Source organism: Neomonachus schauinslandi, chromosome 1 (genome assembly GCF_002201575.2).
Source record: "Neomonachus schauinslandi chromosome 1, ASM220157v2, whole genome shotgun sequence".
Lineage (NCBI taxonomy): Eukaryota > Metazoa > Chordata > Mammalia > Carnivora > Phocidae > Neomonachus > Neomonachus schauinslandi.
This window is the reverse complement of record NC_058403.1, coordinates 183,462,165-183,474,437: the sequence shown is the minus strand read 5'-3', so window position 1 is coordinate 183,474,437 and position 12,273 is coordinate 183,462,165. Positions and strand designations below refer to the sequence as shown.

Genomic DNA, 12,273 nt, shown 5'->3' with positions numbered 1-12,273 from the left:
CGTTGTTGTATCTGGGTTAAGGCGGCTGATTCCCAGATGTGTGATCTGATCGGTGCTGCACTTTCTACTCACCAAGGCCTCCAGGCTGCCCTGCTCAGCAAGGTGGGAGTGCCCCCATTGACCCTCCTCCAGTCCATGAATCTCCACACCCTCCCCTGCCTGCCACTGAGCCAGCTTCTCGGTTATCCAGTGAGGAGGGAGAAGGCGATGACAAAGAAGAGTCTGTTGAAAAACTGGACTGTCATTATTCAGGTCATCATCCTCAGCCAGCATCTGTAAGTTCCACATGTACCCCCGTGTTGACCCTCCCCACGCAGCAGGGACAGGGCACTGCAGGGGGGCGTGCCAGGGGCCTTGGCATGCCCATACGTGTGGGAGACATGGTCAAGATGTGAGAGCAGCTCAGAACAGGGCGCCCCAGAGGCGGCATGCACTCTCTCCTGGGACACCTCTTCTCCCTTTCTCTTCCATGAAACTCAGGGCTAGGCATCTTCACTCTCATGCTTCACAGCCTACGATACTCAGAGTAAGCTCTTTGATGGTTAGCTCCTTTCCTGAAGGAGAGAGAACCCTCACCACCGGTGCTCCTGTCGGAGTGAGCAAGCACGTGCGGTTGTGCTCTCTCTTGCAGTTTTGCACATTCGGGAGCCGGCAGATTGGAAGAGGCTATTACGTGTTTGACTCCAGGTGGAACCGGCTTCGCTGCGCCCTCAACCTCATGGTGGAGAAGCATCTGAACGCGCAGCTGTGGAAGTGAGTGCCTGTCCCACCACCTCTGGGGTGCGGAGAGGGGACCGACTTTACCCGGTGCTGCATCCTCTCTGTTTCTTATGGGACTGATTTGATAATGATGATGATGATGATTTAATAAGCTTATCTAAAAATTTATTTTCCAGCGAGTAGGGGGAGGGGCAGAGGGGGAGGGGAGAGACTCTCAAGCAGACTCCCCACTGAGCCCGGAACCCGACACGGGGCTTGATCCCACGACCCTAAGACCATGACCTGAGCCGAAATCAAGAGTCAGACGCTCAACTGACTGAGCCACCCAGGCGCCACAAGATAAGCTTATCTAAAATGAAAACATGGCCTTTGACTGTCCCTGAGAAGGCCCCTCATCATTCATTCACTCAATCTTTCAGCAAATAGGTCTTGCTCTGGGTGCTGTGGTTCCAGACAGAGGGACTCCCACATGTCGGGGGAAACAAAAACCACTAAGCAGAAAATCAGGAGAGGTTATAGCTTGTCAGAAGTGAGATCATGGAAGCAGCAAGAATCACTGACACTTACTGAGAGCTTACTGTATGCCAGACAACTTAGATTTAATTTTCACAATATGCCGTCTCGGGGGACCTTGATTATCCCTCTTTTACCTAATGAAACCAAAAAGCAAGGTCACACAGCAAGTTGGTGAGTAAGGCCAGGATTTGGATCCAGAGGCGGTTTGGTTCCTAACAGAGAGCTGCGATGGGAAAACAAGAAGCCAGAGGGATTCAGGGAAGGCCTTGCTGAAGAGGCGTCCTTGAGCTAAGATGGATGGATGAGAAAGAGTGGCCATGGGATGGTAGGGTAGAGCGGGCTCTAGGCAGAAAGAACCGTATGTGTCAAGGTCTTGAGTCAGAAAAGATCGTGGCTTGTTTGAGAAAAAACAAGAAAGCGAGCATGCTCTAAGATGAAACTCAAGAAGCTGGCAGGGGCCAAATGACCCTGAAATTGATTCTGAGTGCAGTAGGGAGCTGCCGAAGGTTTCAGGAAGAGGAGCCATGTTCTCTGGTTTACAGCATGAGATAAGACAGTCATCTTGTGAGCCACAATGTGTGCTAGTGTTTCCTACATGGGATTTTAAGTGGAAGAAGAGTTTCATGGCCAAAAGGCTCAGCTTTTTCTGAAGTGAAATCGTTTTCATTATTGCAGGACTTCTCAGAGCCTTTAAGGGGGGCACACTGTTCATTGTAACTCTCAAAGCAGGGGAGATCATGTATAATGTGGAATATCTCCCAAGTTCTTTTGACCTGGGAACCTCTTTTAGGGGAGCATCTTAGGGAACTAATGTTGGGTGGAACCTACTTTGGGAAACCTTGAGTTTTGCTAAAGGAAGGGGGCTGTCCAGTCATCCACATGTCATTCCATATTCTCCATTTGGGCATCATTTACTAGTGCCTTCCTGAGTGGACTCTGCCAGTACATCCATTTGCCTTACTGCCTTGGTTTCCTCATAAAGTCAGAGGAAGCTGGTCAGAGGCCTCAGATAGTCCACAGTCTGAACTAGCTTCATGATCATTAATAGGACTTGCATTTATTCTCTTAGAAAATCAGACCCAGAGCAGTGCTGCTCTGCTTTTCTAGTTCACATTTCTCCCTGGTCTTTTATTAGATAAGAGACTCCTCTTCCCTCTTTATGAAGGAACTTGGTCTTTGCTTAGAAAAATGAGTCCGGACACTGGTTTGTTGGGATTCTGGGGGTCTCTCCACATCAGAAAACCCCCAAATAGGTGAAATCTCAGCTGCTTATTTCTTCAGACGATCTGTTAGGACTTGAAGAGTTCATTGAGCTCCCCAAGCTGTGGATTTAGTGTCCTTCTAAGAGTTTAGCAGGGTCCTCAGAAGGCCTTATTCCCATTATACTGATAAGTGGTTTATGTCCAGCAGTTGGGGTGAATATGGTTTCGGTTCATAGTGGCTGCTGGGGGGAGGTTTTTGTCTTTGTGCCATGACCTCTTGAAGACGCAGAATCATGAGGTTGTCTCCACGGTCTCTTTTTTCAAATGTCAGAGGCGGACTGCCTCATCAACCACTTGATCCCAGCAAGGAGGAAATCATGCCTTTCTGTTAACATGAACTTTGGTTTTAAAAAAGCCAGTACAACAGAGAGACGTTTTGCTCAGTGGTGAGCTGGCACACAGGCCTGGGGCAGACAGGAGCTCGGAGAGAGGTGCCGGGAATGAGGCCAGGCAACGCAGGCGAGCTTCTCAGGCAGCCCCTGAGATTCGCTGGAAGGAGCTCAGCACTTCTCAGTTCAGGAACAGTCCTCAGGTGGCATCTTTGACTTACTCAAGGAAACTCCCAGAGTGGTCCAGGTCCCATCCTACTGGCTCAGCCAAAAGTCTTCCTTTCCAGGAGGTCTTCCACTTTCAGTGGCAGCCTTCTCAGTCCTTTACCCTGTAGTTACTTGTTATGGTTAATTTGGGGATAAGTGGAAATGGGATTTGAGTATGTCAGTGAAATAAGTCATCTTCAGTGTATGGAGTGTGAACACTGGGGAAATTAGACCAGAATTTCCTCTGGAGCGTGGCCATGACCCCAAAGGCCAGTTCTGAGCTCCTGTGATTTCTTTCAACTGCTTGTCTGCTGTTGATTGGGGACCTCTATTCCACACATCCTAAGGAAGGGATGGGATCCTTAGCAAAGGGTTTTTCTTTGGCGGCGGGTGGGCATTGCGGGGGAGTAGAGTGGTGGGCAATGGTACTTAATTTTTTAGATTGGTAATCAATTCACTGGGGTAAAAAAAAAGAAGAATGAATGTAAAGAGGTATACAGTTCAGAGTTTTAGTCTCCCTGACCCCCACATTCCTATTTCCCACCCCACCCCTCCACGGACAGAAGCATTTTTATTAATTGCTTATATATCTTTACAGAGTTCACTTACACAGACATAAGTCAGTACGACTACATATTCTTTGTCTTGTTTTTATACGAAAGGTAATGAATGACTTAAAAGAGCTTTTTTTTTTTTACCAGGAACCAGTATGTTGTGCAGAGAGCTCCGCATCTCTCCCTGTCTGGAAGCTTTTCCTTTTTCCAGGATTTAGTTCCAGCAGCCTGGTCTTTAGGCTTCGTCTCCCTAAGCCCCCCTGGTGGCCGTGAGGGGCCACTGCACCCAGTGAGCAGGAGCGGTGCTACACCCCTACCTTCAGAGCAGGGCTTCCCAGAGGTGCCAGTGCCCACAGATTGCCTGGGGATCTTGTTGAGATGCAGATTCTGATGCAGTAGGTCGGGGTGGGGTGCAGGGACTCTTCATTTCTCATAAGCCTTTCAGATAACGTCCGTATCTGCCCTCTGTGATAAGCATGGGGATAGAGCCCCGCTTCTCAGTTTTTGCTTCATTTTGGAATCTCCCAGAGATTGAGAAACCTCTCATGTCTGGACCCTGCCCTACAGGGATTTGGGTGTGGTCAGTCTGGATGCACTGGTCTCTGGGGCAGAACGACACTCCTGAATGGGGTGGTTACAGCTGGTACAAATACAGTCAGTAGTTGCTAAAAGCTATAGGCCTTACAAAGCATCTGGAAAGCACTTTAGCAGCAGTTGAGGACACCTCTCATTTGGCAGATGAGGAGTTGGAGCCCCAGCTGGTGCAGTGACTGGATCCGCCAGAGCTGCCCCATAAAGTCAGGAGCGGTCCGGTCTGGACACTTGCCTTCCATTCAGGCTGTTTTCTGTGTTTTCACCTGGGTGTTAATTCTGCCATAGGGGTTTTTGAAATTTAGATGCTGTCATATTTTAAAATCAGAGCAAAAACAAAAGGGGACCTCCCTGGTTTGCCATTTGAATGACTCATCTTCAGATAGGTACCTAGCCCAGACATTATTAACAGAATACCTTTTTCCAATACTGTGATTGGAAGCCCCGGGAGTTGTGATTCAAGCCTGTAGGTAGCACCTAGCAGTTGCTGTTAAATCGCTGTGCCCTTCCTTTTTTCACATTTATTCATGAATTCCCTCAACATTTGCCTGCCTTCTGTATTCCTGGCACTGTGCTGGGCACTGGGGTACAGTTATAAATATGCTGTGGACTGCTCTGTCTGTAGGGAAGTTAGACCGTGATCAGCAGTCACACATGGAAACTGCTTTGCGTGCCCCCAAGTCTGGGAACAGGCAGTGTGAGTCTGTGGAGGACCAAGCAAGTCCGGATGATCAGGACAGATTTTGTAAGAAAGTGATGATGGTCTGAAACTGAAGGGTGAGCAGAATATGGGGTCAGAGCGTTGTAGGCGGCAGATAGACAGTGCCTCACATCCAGGCCTGTTTTGCGATGTAAGCAAGGTCGGTGGGTGGAATCTGGGAACTGGGAGGCGCGGGGGCTGCGGGGGAGAGATGGGAGGAGGCAGTGTGAGGCTGGGGACCGGCAGGGAGTGAGGCACGCATGCTTTGCAGACCATTATTCAGAGAGCCCGAGGAAGGCATGAAGGAATTTGAAGGAGAGAAGTGGCAGGAAGGACGGGCTGTGCATTTCAGATGGATCTCTCTGACAGGTGTGTGCTGCTCAGTGCCAGAGGTGAAGAGCACGTCCATCTGAAAGCTTCCGTGAGTGGCTGTGGCGATGGTTACTCACTGTCCTCTCTCTTTGCAGGAAAATTCCCCCGGTGCCCAGCGCCACACCCCCCGTCTCCACACGTGTTCCCCATCGGACGAACTCGGTGCCGACAGCACAATGTGGGGTTGGCTGTCTGGCCACAGCCACTGTGTCGACATCCCCCGTCCTGCTCTCGGCCACCTGCATCTCCCCAAACAGCAGATCGGTACCAGCTCATGGAACCACACTAAATGCACAGCCCGCCGCCTCTGGGGCAATGGATCCTGTGTGCAGTATGCAATCCAGACAAGTGTCCTCTTCATCCTCGTCCCCCTCCACCCCCTCTGGCCTTTCCTCAGTGCCCTCCTCCCCGATGTCCAGGAAACCTCAGAAGTTGAAATCCAGCAAGTCATTAAGGCCCAAGGAGCCTTCTGGTAATAGCACTAACTGTCACAATGCCAGTAGCGGTACCAGCGGCGGCTCAGGAAAGAAACGCAAAAACAGCTCCCCGCTGTTAGTTCACTCTTCCTCCTCCTCCTCCTCCGCTTCTTCTCATTCCATGGAGTCTTTTCGCAAGAACTGTGTGGCGCACTCTGGGCCTCCCTACCCCTCCACGGTAACATCTTCCCACGGCGTGGGCCTCAACTGTGTGGTAAATAAGGCGAACTCCGCGAGTGTCCGGCACGACCAGTCAGGGAGGGGCCCCCCGGGGGGGAGCCCCGCTGAGTCCATCAAGAGGATGAGTGTGATGGTGAACAGCAGTGACTCCACGCTTTCTCTCGGCCCGTTCATTCACCAGTCGAGCGAGCTGCCCGTCAGCTGCCACGGCGGTTGCTCACACGCTCACACTCCCCTGGACAGACTGCTAGGAAAGAAGAGAAAGTGCTCGCCCGGCTCCGGCGGCGCCAAACCCACGAAGGTTGCCAGATTGCCAGCCGCCAACAACGTGCATATGAAGCACGCGGGCGCCAGCCCGGGGCCCCCAGGACTGACGAACAGTTCCCTCCCTCATCAGGTAGGAAAGGGACCGTGAGCCCGGTGGGGAGGCCCACTTCCTCCCCCTCGAGCTCTTCGGCCAGCCCGGAGATCGGTGTGCTGGGGTTGGTTGGTTTGCCTGTAAACACGTGTCCAGCTTCGTGGTCTCTTTTCAAAAAGGAAGAGCTTGTGGCCATGTGAAGGTAAAACAGCGTTTCTCTGCCAGAATTTCCTAGGACTTGGAAGATGCTCCTGGGTCAGGAAACCACGAAGTGCACTTTAGTAGCTAGGGCCGCAGAAGCCATCCCGCGTGACGGCAGGGGGCGCCCGCCGCAGCTAGGGGGTACGGGCCCCAGGGGCGCGCGCGTCCTGGGACACCGTTCGGGGAGGATGTTCGGGGAGGATGCAGGCCGTGCGTGCCTGGGGACTGGTTCTCTCGTTTGTTCCTCTGAAGAAAGCTGGCCTGCAAGCACACTGATCTAGAAAGGGATGGGTTGAATTTTTGAAAGAAAGACCTTTTAATAATTTTCCCACCAAAGGACTTCGGATTTTCCGGTTAACTCTCTCCTTATCTTTTCGCCCAGTTTTCCAGGGAGCCAGGGAAGCAGCAGTAAGTGTGGGTAGAGACAAAGACTAAAATCTCATTTAAGTGAAGAAATGTGAATGCAGGCCCATCTGTAGAGCGGTGGCTAACTGGGTGTCAGATTCATAATGACCCGTGCGTGAGTCTCTGTCTTGCGCTCTCTGGCCCCGCCCTTCCCTTCCCCCCCAGTTCCCGTCGTCCCCTCACCCTCTTCTCCTGGAGCTCCTTCCTCCAGCCTCCTTTGCTCTAAGTGCCTGTTCATCTCTCCTCTTGTTACTTCACTCATCAGCGTGTCTCCTCTCCTTGCCTGCACTCGGGGATGTCAGCAGCACCCCCCCAGAGCCCTGAGGTACGGTGCAAAGCTGTTCTGTTCTGTTGGCTTCCTCCTCTGCAGAATTCAACTCAACTGGCAGGTTAGGATTGTTCAGAAAATACCAGGAAGTTTCTTACAGCAATAGAGTTCCCTCCACTATCTGTGTGAATGAATACCCACTGCCAAAGGTGTGGGGAAAAGATTTATCCGTGAATTTAAGTAGCAACTGTTTAAATTCTTCTCTTTGAGCCTCAGGTCCATAGGGGCTGTTTATATGTTGCTTGGCTGTTTGAGCAAGGGGTCCCTGGACATGTGAAAATGAGCTTTCACCACTTGGTTTGTAGTTATTCCTTATAGTTTATCAGCATAAAAATTCAGTGCAAATACTGCAGGAAGTGGTTTAGCCAGCCATCCTTTAAAAACTTCCTTCTGAGGGTAGTTTCTGTGAACCCGAGGGAGGGGTGTTCCCTTGTGTTGCGATGCCCCACACGTTCTTTTACTGCGTGCACCTGTCTTCCCACAGACAGCGCTGCCAGCCCTTAGTGCCCACAAGTCACAGAAAGGAGGGGAGGAGGCTGGTGGGTTCAGCGGAGATTAACAGTGCTTGTGGAAAACGAGGGAGTGGGAGCCCATCTACACAGAGCAGGTGCTCCCAGAAACCTGTCACCCATTTCAAAGAAACTGCAGATCTGGACCTGGCATGAGAAATTTGGCCATGTTTAAAAGTTATGTAGTGTGTTGTTTTGAAATCTCGTACAGCCCACACATCTCCTGACCACGTCTGGCTCATGAGCTGCCAGTTTGCACTTCTGATGCCCACCATTGGGGAGGGCCCTGTCCCACTAGGACAAACAGTCTGAGTTTGGGTTCTTAAAATTAGTTTCAACTTAAGTGTGGATTTGGTAGATTTCCCCCGTGCGGTAGAAAACTTCATTATGCTGCATAAATCTTAAGGGGGGGGGGGCATGGCTAGAGATTGGAGGATCGGTGAACCCCCAAAAAAGTGTTGGGTATTTTTAGTGTCTGTGCTCATTTATCTGCAGGAGGGATCCTATAGCTTTCATCAGGATCTCAAAGGTATCCATGACTCCAAAATGCTGTAGAGATTGCTACACTTAGAAGAGTAGGAACCTCACCTCCCTGTATCTTGGGGAGCTGATTTTAAGATTTAATTAGTTTATTTTTTAGGTTGGTGGGGTGGGGCAGAGGGAGAGAGAGAATCTCAAGCAGACTCCATGCCGAGGGTTGAGCCCGACACAGAGCTCGATCCCATGACCCCGAGATCACCACCTGAGCCCAAACCAAGAGTCGGACGCTTAACCGACTCTGCCACCTGGCCGCCCCTTGTGGAGCTGATTTTAAAACAGAAAACTGAGCTGGCTGAAGACCCCTAAACCAGGGAATGTGGGCGTGGTGGGCTGTACTGGGAAGCCTGGCAGATGGGGCTTGGCAGCTTCCCCCATCCGCCCTGCAGTCTGCTTGTGGCCTCTCCCGCCCAGGACTTCAACAGCTCACTGTGGGTCACTAGGGGCCTGAGTTCCCCCACCCCAGGCACAGGCACCTGCGTGTGCTACCCCATACGACCTTGTTCAGTTCTCAGCTGACAACCTGGAAGACCTTCAAGGAAATGAAATCAGTAAATAAAACCAGAAGGCAAACATGAGAGCCTTTTCTCTGAGCTAGAAACCTGGCCTGCTTCTCTTCTGGACGGTTTTCTCAAAGTCAGTGGTTTAGAATGATTGTGCCCAAGGCAGGCAGTTGAAAGCCAAGGCCAGGCTGCGTAGCCAGTGCTCCTGGCGTCACCCAGCGCCGGAGAGAGCGGAGCGGTGTGTGGCCTCGGGATGCTCTGTGGGCGTCAGGGCGGTGCCGCGTGCAGCTGCTTACTTACCTTTTCATTGTTTCCCTACCCCCTCTTTTTTGAAAGCCAAAGGCACGTCCCTGACAGCTGAAAATAGCGCGGGGAGGAATAATCTGGACACTTTTGACGACAAGTTACACCTCCACTCAGCACTATGGACTCCACGATGCCTTTGAGTCTGTTTTCCCAACCTCCTGTGGGCCTCGAGGGTAGAAATCTGCCGGGCTGTTGTTGTAACGAGGATTTCCCTGAAGCTATGTCTGTAGCAGTGAGTACGTGTAAAGGACACTGGATCAAGTTCAGCCACCGAATTGCTTCTGTCAGTGTTAACGTGGTCTGGACTGCTTGCTACCAATCTGTGAGAAGTTGTTGCTTTGTTTTTTTAACTTGCGGTAAATCATGGAGCCACTCTTTGAGTAGATTGGCGGGGCGAAAGAATGTCTTGGCAAGAGCATTACTGTAGACTTTTCTCCCTTCTTCCCCCTTCCCGTCCCAGTTCTTTTTTTACACTGTCTTCTGTAGGTCACCCTCCAGCAGTTAGGTCCCCCATCTGGAGACGCCTTCCAGAGGAGAGCAGAGCTGCGCCCTGAGCAACCCTTCAGAGAAGGCATGTGCTGTTAGGTTTTTATAGCAATGTTCCGGGAATGGAATATGGACGTTAGCACGAGGCATCATGACAAAATAGCCTGTATTTTCCCCCAGCTTTTTGCAAGTAATTTGGGGTAAGAAGCTGTCAAAAGTTTCTAACTTACAAACTGGTTTAAAGCCATCGACGCCCAGAGAGCAAGTATACCACATTGTAGAGGCTTACTTTTCAAGGTACTTTTCATTCTATGTGATTTTTTTTTTTTAAGAAAATGCAAATGCAAACTAGTTTTGATAATGGAAAGCCAAATTTTGGTTGGGGGACGGGGGTGGGGGGTGGGTAGATAAAATCACTATGGGGGAAATGTTTTTCCAAGATTTCCAAAGAGGTGGAATTTTTTATCCTTTAAGTTTTCATGTTATACAATAAGGCAGATTGGGTTGGTTGCCCTGCCAGTCTCCTGTTTTTAAAAAAAAAATGCCTTTGTAAAGTGAAATTACTAGAATGCAGGAGAAACTGTCATTCACGAAGTCATTAATATATGTAAATGTTTCCAGGGCACTGTGTGCATTACCCTCAGTCTCGGTGGTTGCTGTCCTGGGACTCCCATGTCAGTTTCTGCTGTGAGCACTCCCCGTCTGGTGCGTGTCTGCTCTCCCTTCCTCTCCACAGGTTCACTGGGATGCCGTTGGGTCTCCCGGCATCCAGGGAGGGGAGCAGGCAAATGTGTACACATACCCAGGCAAAGATGACGTGATGCATACACTTGCCCGACAGACCCTCCTTCCTGGGGATTAATACCAGCCATCTTCCAGAGAGTTCTGGAGTCCCTCGGGGTTATTTATTTATTTATTTATTATTTTTTTGAGTACCCCATCCCAAAAGAAAGAGCTTCCTGTGTTAAAACGTCAGTGCTTGAGAAGGTATCATTGCATTGGGCGGATGAGCTGGGGCACTGGCACTGGTGATTCCACGATCACAGCTCCTGAAACAAGAACCCAGGCACTTTTGCTTAGAAGAACACACAGAGTTGCCGATCACCACAGGGTACATTTCCCCGGGCTCTGATCGCTGCTCCGGGCAGGGCCTGGACAGAGCCAGGCAGTGCATCCTTTCTTTCCCTACAATTCTTGGGTTACAAACGTCAGTTTCAGGGAATTTCGAGTCAACAACAAGTAGAATGAGTAAATACTTGGTTACCAGCCTAATAATGTGAATTGCTACAGAATTATTCTTATTATGTAAGACAACAAAAGCTATATGCAGATACTTTAGCTATAAATTGATGTAAAATATTGATTTTTTTTTTTTAAAGGAAGGGGAGAAGAGTATCTTGTTCACTTATTATGCAATCAGTAAATATTTTTAAAAAATGATACTATAGGAGAGCTTAGTAAGGAGAGCGCATGGAAGGGCCAGTTTGGTGTAGTTAGGAGAAATCGGTCTGGTTGTTCCATCCCAGTGGAGGGAGAGAACGGAAGTAAGAGGGAATCAGAACGTACTTAAGTTGATTCCTTGGTGACAAGTGCAATGGGGCTATGGGTAGAATTTATTTTCAGAGCCAAGGGGACTTGATGGATATAAATAAAGTTGCTTTTAGCGATGGAATTTATAGACAGATCATGTTGTTCCAAAAGATGTGAATAAGATCCGTGATAGCAAGTTGATTCAGAATTATGTAGATATTTAGATAAGCGAGTGTTGATCATTTGATTTCTTAGACTGAGGTTTTAAATGAATTTCATTATGTCTCCCGGTAGTACACAGATCATCGGGATTAGGAAATTAGCCATTTTGGATTCTGCCTGCCACAAACAGACCTATTCTGAACAGTGCTATTAAATTTTAGACTGTTGAAATATTTTATTTTCTCCTACAACTACTTTTTATTATAATGAACAATTAAGACCATTTAAAACACGGGAGTACAAGTATTTTTTTGAATTAAATTAACTTGCAAAAACCAAATTTGCAGTGGTTGGGTTGTTTCTAGACAGACTTTGGTATCAATTTAAAACCAAGATAATTTTTATATTCTTTCCAATAGAATTTCATGACAACTCCTGCAGTTTTCTTAACCTACAAAAAAAAAAAAAAAAAAAAAAGTGCTGCATTGATGAACAAAGAATTCTACAAAACCTACTTTTGTATCTTTATTTTGGAATTTCTTGTTCTATTATAAATATGGAAGTATCCCTATTTCAGAAGACATATTTTGTTAAAAATGAATTGTACATATTTAAATATGTATTTTTGCACAGGTCTTTTTTTCTGATATCCTGTTTTGGTACAATTGAGATCATCTAGTATTTATTTATTAATTAATAAAAGTAAATACCTTTTTATAATTTGAAGTGGTTCACTGCCAAGCCAATAGTTCTAGATCCTGCCTCCTTTACAGTTTAAGGGATGCCTCTGTTCTGTGAAAGTCTTTTTGTCCCTTTAATGTCTCGGGAGCGGATTCATGCCGATCAAGTGGGCATGGCTTCTCTAGTTGCCTGATTTCCCGATAGACTACACGTAACAAAGTGACACACTGCTTTTCTTTTGTTCGTGTTTTATGTGTGAGTGCGCGTGCGTGCCTGTGCGTTTGTATGTGCACACTCTGAGCACGTGTATGTGTTCATGTGTGATGTGGTTTAAAACTAACGGGAAAAACTGAAAGTGCC

At 48.6% G+C, this 12,273-nt stretch overlaps 1 protein-coding gene across 2 annotated transcripts in view; it reads left to right on the top strand.

Moving 5' to 3' along the window:
• ATXN7 (ataxin 7) overlaps positions 1-9,904 on the top strand; it is an 87,245-nt gene extending 77,341 nt beyond the window's left edge. Inside the window, exons 8-12 of one of the 2 annotated variants that reach the window (XM_021695037.2) lie at positions 77-275; positions 632-753; positions 5,347-6,304; positions 7,137-7,203; positions 9,085-9,904. In XM_021695037.2, the coding sequence (XP_021550712.2) occupies positions 77-275; positions 632-753; positions 5,347-6,304; positions 7,137-7,203; positions 9,085-9,194 (1,456 nt within the window). In that variant the 3' untranslated portion in view covers positions 9,195-9,904. The remainder of the gene's footprint in view (positions 1-76; positions 276-631; positions 754-5,346; positions 6,305-7,136; positions 7,204-9,084) is intronic. The other variant, XM_021695038.2, reaches the window with a different exon arrangement.
• The last annotated feature ends 2,369 nt before the right edge of the window (positions 9,905-12,273 follow it).